The sequence below is a fragment of the Eulemur rufifrons genome, chromosome 24, assembly GCF_041146395.1.
Source record: "Eulemur rufifrons isolate Redbay chromosome 24, OSU_ERuf_1, whole genome shotgun sequence".
Taxonomy (NCBI): Eukaryota; Metazoa; Chordata; class Mammalia; order Primates; family Lemuridae; genus Eulemur; species Eulemur rufifrons.
The window spans coordinates 36,372,768-36,388,832 of NC_091006.1; the positions used below are offsets into that span (position 1 = coordinate 36,372,768).

At 44.0% G+C, this 16,065-nt stretch overlaps 1 protein-coding gene across 1 annotated transcript in view; it reads right to left on the reverse strand.

Annotated features, from left to right (window-relative positions):
• Positions 1 to 16,065, reverse strand: part of GRXCR1 (glutaredoxin and cysteine rich domain containing 1) — a 51,504-nt gene that overhangs the window by 8,560 nt on the left and 26,879 nt on the right. Inside the window, exon 3 of the mRNA XM_069458063.1 lies at positions 25 to 90. Within this exon, the coding sequence (XP_069314164.1) occupies positions 25 to 90 (66 nt within the window). The remainder of the gene's footprint in view (positions 1 to 24; positions 91 to 16,065) is intronic.

Here is a 16,065-nt window from a genome sequence, read left to right on the forward strand (position 1 = left end):
ATAAGTTGCTAAAAGCACAATTACCTCAATTTTGGTTAAGAGGTCTTGCAGTTCTCCTGATTCATTCATTGACAAAATTTTCTCAGCGCCCTATTAACAAGAGAGGGTAGGGGGGAAAATCCACTCTGTTAGTATTTGAGACAACAAAGTTCTAGCCAGGAAAGCTTAACCCACAAAATCCTGCACATGATTCTTCCCTCCAGAGCCGAGTAAACGCACAACCAGGAGGCCAAAGAGAAGACATTTCTCCTGACTGCTGATATTCACCCATCTAGTGAGGCCACCTGCAGTCACCAGAAAGGCTGCTCTCAGCCAGTGAGCTCCGGGAGCCCACAGGTGCCAGGTTTATGTCCAGATGTGGGGGTGGCCGGCGCAGCCTTCAGGGTCGTTCAGGGAACCTGGAGCCAGTCTACCGTCTGGGAAGGGGACACTTAGAGCAAATTCCCAGCCTGGATCGTCTCTGCCCCACTTCTAGCAGTCTTGGACATGGCCCTCCTTAGAGTCATACGTGTAAACATATCATAACAGCAGCCAACAACAATAACAACCAACACTAATTAAGGACACGTGTGTTAGGCACCAAATACCGTCTCATTTGATGTAGTAGACTCTATTATCAGCAGAAATTGAGCCTCGGTGAGATGAAATAACAATTCCAAGGCCACCCAGAGAGGAAGCAGGAGGGAATTTGAACACAGGCAAGGGGTTCGTGCCAGAGTTGATGTTTTTAACTTCTAACACGTTCCCGTGGAAGTGGAGGAAGAAGGCAATGTGTGCACCATCCTACAAACTCATCACGTCTCTTTGAACAGCCCCATTTTTCTCTCCTTTAGCCTCTTCTTGCATCCTCCCACTCTCTTCCCAATGTACAGCCATAAGAGGGAAGAAGGAAAAATTGGAGCAACTATTTCCAGTCAAAGGCAGAGACCGTGTCTGCCTTGTCCCCATCACGTCCCCACCGCTTAGCACAGTTGCTGGCCCAGAGTAGGCATTGAATCGATTTTTGATTAATGAACAAGACAGGGAGAAAGATCATCACACAATAAACATTTTTTGGATTTCTATTTACGCTAAGCAGAGTGCCCAGCAGGACTCATTTAAGAAATAAAAAGTGTCTAGTTCTTATGGAGGTTACAATATATTTTTATGTAAAAAAAATTTTTTTTTTTTGTAAACTCACAAAAATGTAACCCACAGTGTAGAATGGAAAATAAGTGTCAAACGAATGATGCAGAAGACAAGATGGGCCAGGACATCACAACGGCGGTGAGGGGAGGAAGATCAGCTGGAGGGCAGAGGAGGCTTTCTGAAATTGGTGGCATTGGATTAGGACCTGGAAGATGGGGTGAGGTTTCTAACCTAGGTTGGACGACATGTAGGAATGTATAGGAGGTCTTTAGTTCTTGGTTTCATTTTATTTCAGTCTGTCTTCTATAACTCATGTCATCTCAGTCGCCATCAGAAACGTCAAGTTGTCACATTAAAAAGCACCGGGAATGAATACACAGGGCTACAGAGAACACGTACAGCTCCATGAGGCGTGTGACATTCCTTTATTTGTTGGTGGCTTTGCTGAGAATACAGATGAGGCACACCTGAAGTAAGCACAAAGGTAATCAAAGCACCACGGCCAAACATTAAAGCCTCAAACTTCGTAATAACTGGTAATATTTTAGTTTTGCTACATTCTATTTCTTTTAAGAGTTAGCTAGGCTAAAATGGGAAAAGCCTCCGGGGAATTTGGTACATGAACTAAAGCAGTAAGGAGAATATGGCCTCATTTTTCCTGAATGCAAGAAAATTCACTGCCGTGACTCCAAGCAAGATGAATGTGCCAGAAAAGCCGTCACGTCTACCCGGCTCTTTTCTTTCCGTGACACTGTGCCTTCGTCCGTTGTTTAGAAACAACGTGTATGCCAAGGAAGGACCTATCTCGTTGCCCTTAAATACGTGAAATTTGCTCTTCCTCAGCCAGATAATTCCAGCAGCTTTCCTGCTGTGTCAGCACATTCCACGTCACAGTGGAAACACACGCTTTGCTCATGGCAAGCAAAGTACCCGACGGCCACAGGTCTTCACGACACCCGGGTGTCTGGTGGTGTAACAAGTGCTTACGTTTGGGAACAGGTAGCTTCGTAACAGAACAGGCATCTGAGTAGCTGCTTCCCGTGCTCAATTGCTGCTACTCACCGTGGCCTCTACAATCCCGCCTGGCCTGGCCTCAGATCTCTTCCCTGGAACCAGCCCTGGTCCCCGTGCTCCGTGCTGAGTAGCAACAGGAGCCAAAACCTCCTGTTCCCCGCTGGGTCCCCTGTCCCTGCCCTCCACTGACCCTGTCATTGCCAAGCCTAAGTGCAAGATGCTACCGGGGACAAGGATCCAACGGTGCCCCTCTGTGACCCTGACTGCCACAGCAGCAGCCGCAGGATGGAGATCTCAGCCCAGTTGGCAAATTTTAGGGAAAAATTCCAGATGCCTCCTCGCCTGAGGTTTGGAGCACTCCAGTTATCACTTGACCTATAAAGACATCTTTGTGTCCACAAAAGAGAGTGTATTTCCTGTAAGCATTGACATTCTTAGGAAATCATCTTCGCCTGATTGGTATTTGGCTAAGAATAGCACACACGAGAGTTTGCTACTTTTTGTGTATAACTCCACCATTCAACTCCACATTAGTAGAAATTAATTCATCATTCTATTATCTGGCATAGTTTACCAAGACTTCTATAGGACAGCTGTGGAAATAGTTCTGGTGATTTTATAATTGATCCAGAATCAGTTTTTTCTTAAAATTAATATAATCCTTAAAATAAGGATAATAGGAATGTGTTATATGATTCACTATTACCTCAACTTTTAAAGTAAAGAAACTAAAATTTGAATAGAGTAAGGAGCCTTTCCGTTAATCAGTACAAAGCTCGGCTGGATCCTGAATTCAGGTTAAGCTGACCCTAAAAGCTACACTCTTTCCATTGTGCCATGCGTGCTCCCTGTTTCCTGATACAGAGTAATCGTATCAGTGAAAAACAGCACAGATAGCTCCTAGTTCGGGGAGTATGAAGGTCTGTGGTTAGAACTCACTGTCGACCAGGTGCCCAGGAAGTTCGGGTGGGTGAAAACTTCTACTGGAACGACATCCCATCCAGGAGGAATGTACCAGAGAAGCTATGAAATGCCCCAATTCTCTTTTTATCTCAGCATCGTGCCCTGTGCAGTATTTAGGGTAGATGGTGTACCGGGAAAGGACCTCACCCAGTGCCTTTAACACATGAAAAGACTCTACCTCAATCAAATACCACACACCTTAAAATTCAGACCAGTGACCTCCAACAGGTGAACAAGGCAAGCTTCACAGACAAAGATAAGATCGTCTGTATAATTTTTCCATCTATATGGATCACCAAGAAAGAGAATGACACCTTTAAGGAATAAAAAAAAAAAGATAAGAAAAGAAATAAGTCCCCTGCCAACTGAGACTGCCCAAACACTGACCACTTGACCCAGAGATGTGCAAACACATGCCGCCGTACCATTCATACGTGCACCCATTCATACGTGCACCCATGCATACGTGCACCCATTCATACGTGCACCCACTTCCACATTCATCACTATTCTGAGCCCCCATCGTGGATTGGGCACCGTGCTAAGTGCTAGAGATACAACAATGAGCCAAAAAAATAAAAGGTTTCCTGTTACTAAGGGAACGTAAAGTCTTTTAGGGGGAGAGAGATGTTAAAAAAAAGATCACACAAATAACTATACATCTATTTATCATTACTGTAAATACTCCAAAAGAGACCTTGCTATAAAATGCTAAGAAAGCACAGAATATGGTAAATTTAAGCTGATTGAGAAGGTTAGGGAAGGCTCTCCCCATGAAGGCACGATTAGGTTTTTATCTCTAGCAAGAGGAGCAGTTCACTGAGCGCACAGGTAGAGAGAAGGCAGACAGTCTGCGTGGATAATGAGGCTGCTTGCATGTGGGCACTAGTCCTTTTGTCCTCACCATTTTCCTTCCTGTGAGATATAAAAAGCAAAGCTGTGTTCAATGAAACATCCTCGCAGAATCTGCGTGGCACTTTGGATGGATGTCCTGAAGGGAAGTTGGGAGGACACCAAGACTCAGCAGAAGCTATCGTCTACTTCATACGATAAACTGCTGAAAACAGCAAAATGACACAAAACCACTTGTATGTCACGCACTCTTCTAGGTCTCTGGGAAGAGGTGTTACGTCAACCATTTCTAAACACCATTGTCAAAACGCAAAACAGACGAATGCAAACACTTAAGTACTTTTTTCTCGAAAATATTTAAAATCCCTCAAATTTTAGCTATCTCTATGCCGATATCCAGGCTTTTGATCTTGGAATACCAATGTTTGAAACCATTACCCTGGACATTTCTGAAGGGCTCAGAGGACTAAAAGTTCACATTAACAAAACCAAATACAAATTTTAATGTGTATACACATGTATACATGTATATTACATATATAGTTTTATTCTAGTTTATATTTATTCATACAACACCTCATTTTACTAAGAAGCTTGCAATGAAAGATCCACACCACAGGACAATGAAAAATTCAGGCCAGGCACAGTGGCTCACACCTGTATTCCTCAGCACTTTGGGAGGCCGATATGGGAGGATCATTTCTGGCCAGGAGTTCGAGACCAGCCTGGACAACATGTGAGACCCCATCTCCACCAAAAAAAAAAAAAAAAAAAAAACAATTTAATTAGCTGGATGTGACACCACACGCCTGTAGTCCTAGGTCTTCAGGAGGCTAAGCCAGGAGGATCGCTTGAGCCGGAAATTTGAAGTTGCAGTGAGCTGTGATCACGCCACTGCACTCCAGTCTGGGTGGCAGAGAGAGACTGTGTCTCAAAAGAAAAATTAAATAAATAAATAATGAAAAACGGGTAGGAATTCGGAACATAGGAAATATTCTAAACCAATCTCAAAATTATAGCTTGATTCTGAGCGAGCTGCTCAGATGAAACCAAGTTTCTCTCAGCACAGTAGCCTAAACGATGCCTTTCTTAAGCTTTGGAATGGACTGGTTGACACAATACATAGTAGACCTGCTTAACCATAGAAACACTGTTTCCAAATAAATGCTATTACACAAATGGCTCTTGAATCTAAACAGTGCAAGTGTTTACCCTTCCTGCTGACTCAGACCAGCCTCCTCTCCCTCTCGTTTACCCGCCCCCCTGCCATTATTCATCTCTATTCTATTGTAGACCCCGCCCTGCTTGTTAGAGCATCTTCTAGCGACTAGGGCAAAACCCAAACTCTTCATCTTGCCTTCGCTATCTGGTTGTATCTGTCTTTCCCACCCTGTCGTCTGATGCCATAATCTCCTGACTCCCTGAATTTCTCTCCTTCTCCTGGACATTCCAGGTCCTTCCACGAGATTTTCTGCCCTTACACATGCTCCATCCTGTGCCCAAAATTTCTTCTATCCTCCTCCCTACCGTCTCTTAGAAAACTCCTATACATCCCTCCAAATCCAACTGAAATGTTATGTTCTTAATAAAGCTTCCTTGATTTTCCGGAACAAAATCAGTTATTCCCTCCTTTGTGATCTTAGCCCACATTTTGCTCCACGGCACAGCAAGTCCAGCGGTGATCACAGGACTTCAGCAAATACACAGCATCTTGCGTGGTGCGCCATAGACAATCAATAAGTTTTCGCTATATTAATTCCTTCAGAATTTTTGTAGGAAATACACTATTAAATTCCAAACAGGTGTTTCTTATAATGGCTGATGATTTAAAAAAGAAAAACAAGCCAGGGCGTACATCCAAATGCACCTTTGTGGGGTGCCAGAGAGCAAGCTGATGTGATTTGATGGTAAAATGCCAGATTCCTGGAGGAGCGAGAGAGACGGATCAACACACACGATTTCCTGCACCGCTGCTCTCAGGGAGAGGCCCGGCGGGAACCGAAGAGCAAACCCTGGAGGCTGCACCCTCTGGTGAGGACCAGGAGGCCAGGACCCTTCTGTACCGGCTGACAAAGGATCCTTCTACTGTGTCACCAGGAGAGCAGATGGCAGGGTTGGCGCTGGAGCTCGGCCCACACCTAGCACGACGCCTGCCAAAGGATGCGCTCCATAAACGTGTGTTGCTGTGACGACCACGCCCACCGAAAGTGGGAGGTGACATCACCCCAGCCTGGAGACGGGCCACCGGGCCCTGCTGACAAAGGCAGAATTCACTTCGGAAATCAGCTCTGGACCTTTTCCAGGGCAGAACAGACTCCACCGAGTCCCCGGAGCTCTACAACAAACACTTAGGCCTGGAAAATGCTCGAAGCAGGTGTAACAACATCCCACCAGTGTCTTAAAAAACGCGGTAAAGTCTCCCGTGGATAATCTCATCCTAAAGAGCACGATTTTCCCGTGTCCCTGGCAGGAAGAATGAAATGCAAAATTAACTAAACTAGTTGACTTGTTTTTTGCAATTATGTGATACAGACCTTCGGATGTCAGGAAATGCCCGTGAAAGACAGTGATTTTGGTTTCCTATAATTAGTGCTGAGCCACTCTGTTCAGCGTTGCTGTAAAGAACAATTTCCCATAGGGGCCAATCCTGACTTTTATAATAAAGCCATATCCTCAAAGTAGATACAGGAGGATGTATTATTTGCTTCTCTATGGCAGAAGGCCATCTCTCCCAGTCCTTTAAAAATTAAAACAGCCTTTAAAATGATGGGAAGCATATTTGAGTTTGGTGGCTAAGAGCACAGACTCGAGATTGGAAAGCACTGTCCTAAACTCTGCCCCACCGTCTCCTGGCTGTGACCCTCGGGGTCGGTTTCCTGACCTCGCATAGCCTCCTCATTGCTTTATTTGCAGAATGCGGGGTGATAGTAGTATTTACCCCAAAAAGCTAGGAGGACTTAGCGAGATCCTGCAGTAAAGCATCTACCCCCATGCCTGCCACAAAGATCTCAATAAATGTAAGCTTTTAAAAAAGCGTGATTCTCGTCTACTTTAAAGTGTAGGTTTCGTTATGATTGGGGTATGGTGAGGCCGCAGATTAGGAGACGATCGCTATGGAAAGGGGAGTTTGTGCTCATAGCTCCCAAGAGGAGAGGCCAGGTCCCTCCACGCAGAGGCCACACAGGGAAGTTGTAGGTCACAGGGGAGGCACAGGGAGAAAGGGGACAAGGTGGGCAAGAGCCTTTATCGTGGTCTTCATGGGAAAAGCGAGGCCAGGCAGCACAAGCGGGTTTAGGATGGGCTAGTTTAAATGGTTTCGGTGAGCTCTGGGACGTGAAGGCTGCCCTTGGTTGCCTGATCCCAGGCCCTGGGGTCACTAGGGGAGGGGGACAGTGACCAGAGCAGGACAGTCCCCTGTGGGGCTCTGATGACTTTGTTTGCATTTCAAAGGCTCGTTCCAGAGCAAGAGGTTCCCTCTCTCTGGGAATCAGATGACACTAGGAAGGGAGGTCCCTCCAGGGTCAGCAAAGTCCCAGGTGTCAAAGCGTCAGAAAATACAGACAATAAAAAACAAAATTAATACATTTTCAGCTACCCATTTTTATTATTCCCTTCTGCCATAGATTTTAGATAGAGCTGGAACACCAGCCCAGACATTGCCTGATGTAAACAAAGACACAATATTGCTGCTCATTAAAATCACAGTTTGCCGGTCTGCTCTGTGATCAGTAACCGTCACCAAATAGTTGAAGTTCCCCATGGATAGAAAAAAAAAAAGCAGGACAAAATAGCATATAGGTAATCCAAATTTCAACTTTCAGGGATCTATTTTAAGACATCATTTATCTAAAATGTACCTTACCTACAGGTAATAATCTTCTATTAATATAGAATATTTGCACATATATATCAATTAAAATATCTATAACTGACATACAAAGAATTAAATTCATTTGTTCAACAAATTGTCAAAATAGCTACTGACTCAACACAATAGAAGACTGAACTGATGTAGTGGGAATTAAGAAAAAGGAACGGAAGTGAACAATATTCTACAAAGTAGAATGTAGAGTATTTGGTGGCCAAGAGATTGTTACCAAGGAATGAGAGAGAGAGGAGTACACACACATATTGTGAGACAGTCATATTTTACTAATAGGCCTTTTATTAATAAAAAATATTAAATCGTAAGATGTATGGAATGTATTGGAGTTTATATTTTTATGAAGTATATTATTTTACCATATTTTATAGTTATAATATTGAGGGGTACATTACAAAGTCATCTTCAAAATAAGATAATTAAGGACAACAGCCATCTACAATAAATCTAAATTTGTAGGAGTTATGGTTTTGGTGTTATAAATTCACAACATCATGAATACTGGACAATTTGAAAGGAAAAATGAAGTGTGATCACAGGCAAATCTGTTGTTGTACTAGAATTACATAATACATCTTCAAAGTGCCTAGATTATTAGTCAGGATTTCTTTATTGTGTAAAAGAAAAGGTCCACATATCAAAAAGCACAAGTTAGAAAAACTAGGAAGATTTATTCTCCAAGTAACTTTAGGTCAAAGTTAAAGATGACTTATTAGGGTCATAAAATTGCACAGGATGTAGTAAATTTATGCCTTTGCTTTGTTCCCTGTCATTTTGTAACCAAAGCTATTTCTACCCTGCCATGATGTGTATTTTTAATCAGACAGTATTAGCCGCAGCAGAGCAAACTACAAGTCACAAGGACAGATGATTGTAACTTTATTTATGACAGAGGTAGATTTCTGTGGCACTACACATAAAGCAAGACTTACAGATAAAATTAAATTTCCACTTCACTTCCTTAATAATTTTGTTTTCATAATAATAAAATCATTGTGACCCCTAAATTTCATCTTTAAAAACACACTTGAAAAAATGGATAATTTTTTTCTTCCAGCTTGTAAAGTAACAGTCTGAAAAAATAATATTCATTCTTTATTGATTAAATGCTACCTGTGATGAAGTAGCGTAATGAAGAAATCTGAACGCTCAAGGATGTTTATATTTGAGGTGTTCTCTGGTAAGACTCATGGTAGTAGATGAAAGCTTTTCGCGTGACTTCAGTCCTGGGCAAGTACACCAGTGTGTGGAATTAAACATCTTCTAAGACTCAGACTCAATGAGACCTCGTCTGGAACTGGCTGGGCCCCTTAATTCTTCAAAGATAGTGCTCTGTTTAATCCCTCACAGACAAAATAATCCACACTTATGTGACATGCTGTTCCTTGCCTTAGAAGGGAAAAGCCATCAAAAATTTAAAATGTCATTGCCTAATTTAAAAATTCATTTAGAGGGCAAGGGCAATATACGTAACCTAAACATTTGCACCCCCATAGTAAGCTGAACTCAAAAAAAAAAAAAAATTCATTTAATGACCAAAAGAGTGTCATAGACATCATACTCCTTTCTAGGGCAGCTAATATATTGGCATTTTAATAAATGAGCACCACGTGTGGCTTTCCTCAAAACCACCAATGCAGCCACTTAGTGGAATTGTAGGTAGGAGCTCCTTGCGGGGAGGACGTGGTAAACTAGCGACTCCTAGTGGATGGTATTAACACAGCATTGTGCAAATACCTGTTTCCAGGAAAGACTGAAAGAATGGGGAAAATAATATATACTGCTGTTTTCCTTTTGAACAAAAAAAGTAATTTCCACCAAATATGTTTTCAGATGGATCATTCGCACACGTGCAAGGAAAACACGTCCATAGGTAGAAGGGGCAAGACGCCAGGCGAGAGAAACCGCCAGCCAGAGCGTCTCTGCAAGAAAGACAGATTTTAGAAGAAAGCGGAAAAAGATAAACAGGCAGACAAACATAGATCTGATGCGGGTCGGAAGCAAGGGCGCCTAGAACTACAGGAGACTCCACGGGAAGAAGGCTGCGGAGGAGAGCTGGAAGCAGAAAGGGCCGGGAGAGGCGTGGAGACAGCCACAAGGGTGGGTGGAGGGGCTGTATTTCCCTCCCTTGCGTCTCGGACTGCGGGTGGGCTCCTGAGCGGCTGGAGAGACCTGGAACAACAGCCCAGAGACGGCTGCCACCAGTGAGCGGTGAGCCTCTTGCGCACAGGGCACCAGGCCCCCGGCCCCCCCAGGGCACCTCCAGGCCACAGACCTGAGCCCATCAGCAGGCACCGTATTGCTTCTTTCTCCCCTTCCTCTTCCCCACCTGCGGCTGCCGAGAGAGACAATGCAGCCACCCACCCGGAGGCATCTGCAGGGAACGGGATCTCTCCCTTTTGGGGGCCCTACAGTGGACTGAGGGGTACTCAGACTGTGAGCTCCCTACCCGCCGGCCCTCCCAGGTGCCACTTGCCTGGTGACTCCAGGAAAACAGGGCAAATCCCGAGGCGGAGAGACACCGACCCAGCCTGGGCACCCATGGGTGACATGAGACCAGCTCTCCTCTCCCTGGCAGGGTCAGGGACTGATCTCCAGGGCCCAGGGGACAGGCCTGCAGACCAGTGCACACCCAGGCCTCCACCGCATTGCCCCGGGGCACAGAGGGCTATTGGTGAGGGACCCTACTGGTGTGTGGCCTGCAGGGGCAGATCAGCGAGCCTGCGGGGCAGCCCTCCTCCCACGGGCAGGCCCTGCGCCCGGAGGTCTGCGATCCTGGGCAGGGAACCTCCCGGCCGGCGTGACAGCCAGGGTGGGTCCACTGGCTGGAGGTCCTGCCTCCTGGCAGGACCCGGGAGAAACGGGGGAACAGGGAGGGTGGAAAGGAGCCAGGCCTGCTCCAGACTGCGGGTCTCAGACAGCCCCACTCCCACACGCAGACTGTCCTGCTGAGCAGGGGCCGCTCCAGCCCCTCCCTGGCAGCTCTGCCCAGAGGCAGAGGACAGACCTTTGACCCCCGCTAACAGCATTGGTGGAGCTTGAGGGCAGCTCAATCCTATTTTTTATTTTAATTTTCTAATATATCAATAGCATGAATTTTGGTATATTTTGAAATATGTGTTTTTGAACCTAGAAAAGATGACCTTAAAAGATTATTTATTGTGAATAATTTCCCTTTAACCTGACTTCTTCTCTACCCAAAGAGAAAGAGTAGGCTGGACTTGGCAGTCTTCAGAACAGATTACACGTTCATTTTTATTGTACCTCTGCCTAAGAAATAACTGGGATTTGGTGTCATTCTGCATGAATGCTCTCAGTTAGCTACAGAAGGGAATTGATTTATTTCTCATCTTGACTTGTAAAAACCTGAAAATGTAGGTCTCGTCCTATTTTCCCCAGAGACAAAACACAATAGTCAGCTTGCAGCCAGGATTTTCAGCAAGGGTCCGTGCTGCCGAGATAGCGCTTTGCACCATCCCGGCCGCCGATCACCTCCTCGCACCCTCTCTTAGTCACTCAAGGGAATACGCAAAGAATGAAGTTCAGGATCAGGTTTTCAAGCTCCAAAGCACAGCACACTCCAGAAAAATGGGTGACATCTCAGGTCCCCAGTGAGAGGAACAAGGAGGGACTCTCCTACCCTTGGTGGATTCTAATAATATGTTTTGGTCTTTGATTTGGCGGCCACAGTGGAAGGTAGATAGCAAGGAAACTGGTTACAATCAGCTTTGAGCTAAGCTGCTTTGTATGTTATACAAGCTTAATTAAAACTTTCCCCCTAGCCTCTGACATTTTGTAAAGATCTAAATTGAGCTTGAATTCCTTTGGGAAAATTCATGGCGTCCTTAGAATTGTTTTACCCTGCACTTCATCACCTAGATCTTTCCCAGAACTGAATTGAACCACACCTGGTTAGAGAAAATCAAACACCTTCATAAGTCACAGTACAGCAAAGACTTGTTCTCTCTGGAAATGACTCATGCCAGGCACACCCGTGGCATGGAGTTAGGGGCACATTCCCGTCACTTCCTATTGAAATCTTACTCAATTTTCAAGGCACAGGTCGAACGCTACCTCCTCCTTTTTAGGACCTTCCTTCATTGCCCCAGTTGAAGCATGTCTCTCTTCCCTCTCTTCCTTCTAAATAAACCTTCTTCTCCACCATTAACTTGGCACTTAGAACATCTAGCATAGTGTACAGTGAGGTGGTTTGTGTCCACACTCATTGCCACACACACACACACACACTCACACCCCTCAAATTTTGTGCCTTGGTGACAGAGACTGTGTTTAAAATCTCTGAGTCTCTGGAACATTGCACAGTACTCTCTACGCAGAGGGTGCTCAGGCTTGTCACTGACTGCTTAGCTTGTTCTTTCTAGGCTTTTCCAGATAAGGAAATCTAAGATACCCTGGAGGCTGTACAAAGAGACTCATCTAGACCTGCTGCGCCGGATTGTAGATTCTCACCCCCCTCATCCTGTTTTAGCAACAGGGCCCAAGTTCCAGCAAAACCCAAATAACATAACATTGCTCAAAATAACTTTAGACATTTGCTCTAGAGTTTCCCGAAGCTATTCAAGTGAACTTTTTTTGTTTATTTTAAATCTTTCAAGGGAAACCATATGTGGAATACAATCAAGTGGAGAGGATAGTTTGGCATTCAGAGGAGAGCTTGAAATCCCTCCCACTCGTAGAACCCAGCAGGTACCCCCTAAGGAAAAGGCGAAGGGCACCCACAGATCGATCTGAAAGCCGTGAATTCTAATCCAGCCTCCTCGGTGCCTCAGGTGGGCAGCGTGAGTCAGAGAAAGGTGCTGAAAGTCAAAACGAACGGATGAACGTTGGCCCCCGGAGACCTCGAAACGCTGCTGATTTTCTGCAACCTGCCCTAGATGACACCAAAAGAGCAAGCCCACGATGAGCCCCTCACTTCAGCGTTTCAAGGCTTGTCGCGAGACAGATGGTTTGCTTCATTCTATTCATTCTATTCGTTCTTCGAATCTAACCCAGAAAATAAACACCATCAGGACGAAACATATGGTCAGGTCTTTAGCTTAATTTTTGTTTTTGGAGAGAAAGGCATCTTGGGCTAAGCTCAGCCAAACTGGGAGTCCAAGAAGTGATTAAAAACAAAACCAACCCCCAGCACAATGGATCATAAACCTACCTGAGCGTAATGAAGCTGCCACTTGGCTGAGAAGCCTTTTACTTTCTCCAGTCCCCGTGTGAGAGGTTTGCTCGGTTGTAATCATAGATACCATCATGGTGACAAACCAGATGTTTACAGAAAATAGGTCCTACAGGCTAGAAACTCTCAGAGAAAAGATATGCACTCTCCGTTTATTCTTTTCAAACCGAAATATAAATGAATGGCATAAATATGTGCTTCAAAATTAGACCGCCAATAGTAAAATAGTTATTATATCTAAGTTTTTGAATAGTCAATTTAAACTTTCTTCTCCTGATTCTTTCCTCTTTGTAAAAGGAAATGCAGATTTGAAACTTTGTTTATAATCCATATATTTAAATATTTAAACTTAATTGCACTCTAGAGAAAGACGTATCACAAATGATTTATTTTATTATACATTTAATATATTTTCTTATGTTGCGAGAGCCCTCTGGTGGTGGAAAGGACACTAACTCTCTATGCTTATAAGAACAGAAATAGACTTTATTACCAAAAACCACTAAAATACTTTACAAGATTGGAGCTGTGAACATGAGGAAACAGGCGATGGCAATGGAACTTCTGCTTGGGGAAATGAGAAAAGATTTGCAGCCATCTGTTAAGTGGATCACGATAGAAAACCAACAAGCTGCTAACAGCAGTATTAGATAATGGACTGAGATAATGCTGACAAACCAGCTTTGTTGTAGACCCTTTGCTATGGTTTGGGGATTTTCTCTAATAACGCCCTTGGTGTACTGGAGAAAGAAAGGAAAAACAGATGGAGGGGTTTGCACAGGACTAGGAACCAGAAAACTTGGAAGGTCTACAGCTAGGGTCCCCAACCCCCGGGCTGTGGACAGGCACTGGTCCGTGGCCTGCTAGGAACCGGCCGCACAGCAGGAGGTGAGTGGCGGGTGAGCAAGGGAAGCTCATCTGCATTTACAGCCCCTCCTCCCTCATCACTCACATCACAGCCCGAGCTCCGCCTCCTACCAGATCAGCAGCAGCATTAGATCCTACATTATGGTGAGTTGTATAATTATTTCATTATATAACATAATAATAGAAATAAAGTGCACAATAAAAATAATGCACTTGAATCATCCCAAAACCACCCCCAGCCCCTGTCCATGAAAAAATTGTCCTCCATGAAACCGGTCCCTATGGCCAGAAAGGTTGGGGACCACTGGTCTATTGAACTTTCCCAGAAACTGTTTATTCCCATAATCCTGAATATAGTAAGATTCGGGAGACAAGTGAAAACAAAACTGTGGCTATAAGCGAAGAGAAACAGGAAGGGGGGAAGAAGAAACAGTCTCAGTGATGACAGAGCAAGTTCAACAGGGGGACGAGTGGCAGAGACTGAAGGACAGAAGATTGCGGCCAGCGCAGGGCACCCCTGAACGCACAGCCTCGAATGCGGAGTGATTGCTAGTGATGAAGTCATTCAGGATGTGAACACGCGGCGAAAGAGTAGAATTGAGGCCATTGTCAATTTATTGGGACTTCGAGTCATCAATTGTAAAGAGTTTAAGCTCTAGCCACATGCACTTAAATTTCATTCCTGGCCATACCAATTGTGATCTGAAGATGTTTAAATAGTTTCTTAGCATCCCTAAGCTTCAATTTTCTTCAGGTACAAAATTTGGTTTTTGAGAGACGATCATAGTGCCATTCTCAGTACTATGTTAAAGAGTAAAAGGGATAATACAAGTGAAAGGCTTTGCAGAGTGGAACATTAAAATTAGCTTTTATTATCATTGTCATTGCTGTTGTTTGCTGTTGAAAACTATCCTCAGTGACTTAGGAAAGAAAGGACAAAGAAGCAATCACACAAAAAGTATTGCTTAATGCAAATTCTAAAAGCCTTGCAAAAAGGCTTAAATTTCAAACTTCTCTATCCCGGTGCTATCTGCAGAGTGAACAGGGCTTTCAACAGCGAAGCCTGAAGATCAAATGCTGAGCTTGCCTATTGCCAAAAAGTGTCCAAGACAATAAGGGGTAGATTTCAATGTTCAGGGACTCTCCTCCTACGAGATCGCTAATGGAATTGCTAATGACCAAAGAAATGACCAAAATGGGACAAAGATAACTTCCAAATAAAAAGAAGAAGAAAAGCCTAAAATTCATCAGTTTCATAATTAAATGCTGAAACATCACTATTAGCTATGATAGTACTTGCAATGAAGTGGGTCACGTTACTAGATAAAATGCTCAAAGACAACTAAAAGTAGGATACACTCCACTAGGAACCATCTGTAAAGTGCTCCTTTCAAAGAGAAGTTAGTTTTCCAGGGATGGACTTTCAGAAAACTCTGATACTATAAAGAAAATTGTATACTCGTACTGTGAAACAGTCTATAGCTTTTATCAGTTTTTCAAAGAATATATGATTGTAAAATTTAAAAATTACTTCTCACATGCATCTGGCAAATATTTCCAGGAAGTTTAAAACAGAACAGTTTCAAAAGCTAACAAAACACTTAACTTTTCATTGATGGCTTATGACACTAGTTATTATTTTATATAACAACACATCCTGATATAGAAACACCAAATTGGCTGGGTGCGATGTTCTCACACCTGTAATCCTAGCAGTCTGGGAGGCAGAGGCAGGAGGATCACTTGAGGTCAGGAGTTGGAGACCAATGTGAGCAGGAGTAATAGAATTTTTGTCTCTACCAAAAATAGAAAAAATTAGCTGGGCAACTAAAAATAGAAAAAATTACTTGGGCATGGTGGCACACACCTGTAGTCCCAGCTACTTGGGAGGCTAAGGCAGGAGGATCGCTTGAGCCCAGGAGTTTGAGGTTGCTGTGAGCTAGGCTGATGCCACGGCACTCCAGCCGGGGTGACAGAGAAAGACTCTGTCTCAAAAAAAAAAAAAAAAGAAAGAAAGAAAAGAAACGCCAAATTTACCAAAGACTCTCTGCCACCTGTCCTCCCACCATCTCTGCAGCCCTTCCTAACAAAGTAAATACTAGCAAGGTGTTGGCTACAAGGAAAGAATTAGCAAGAAACACACACAGCTTGGAGGAGGTTGTTCCAG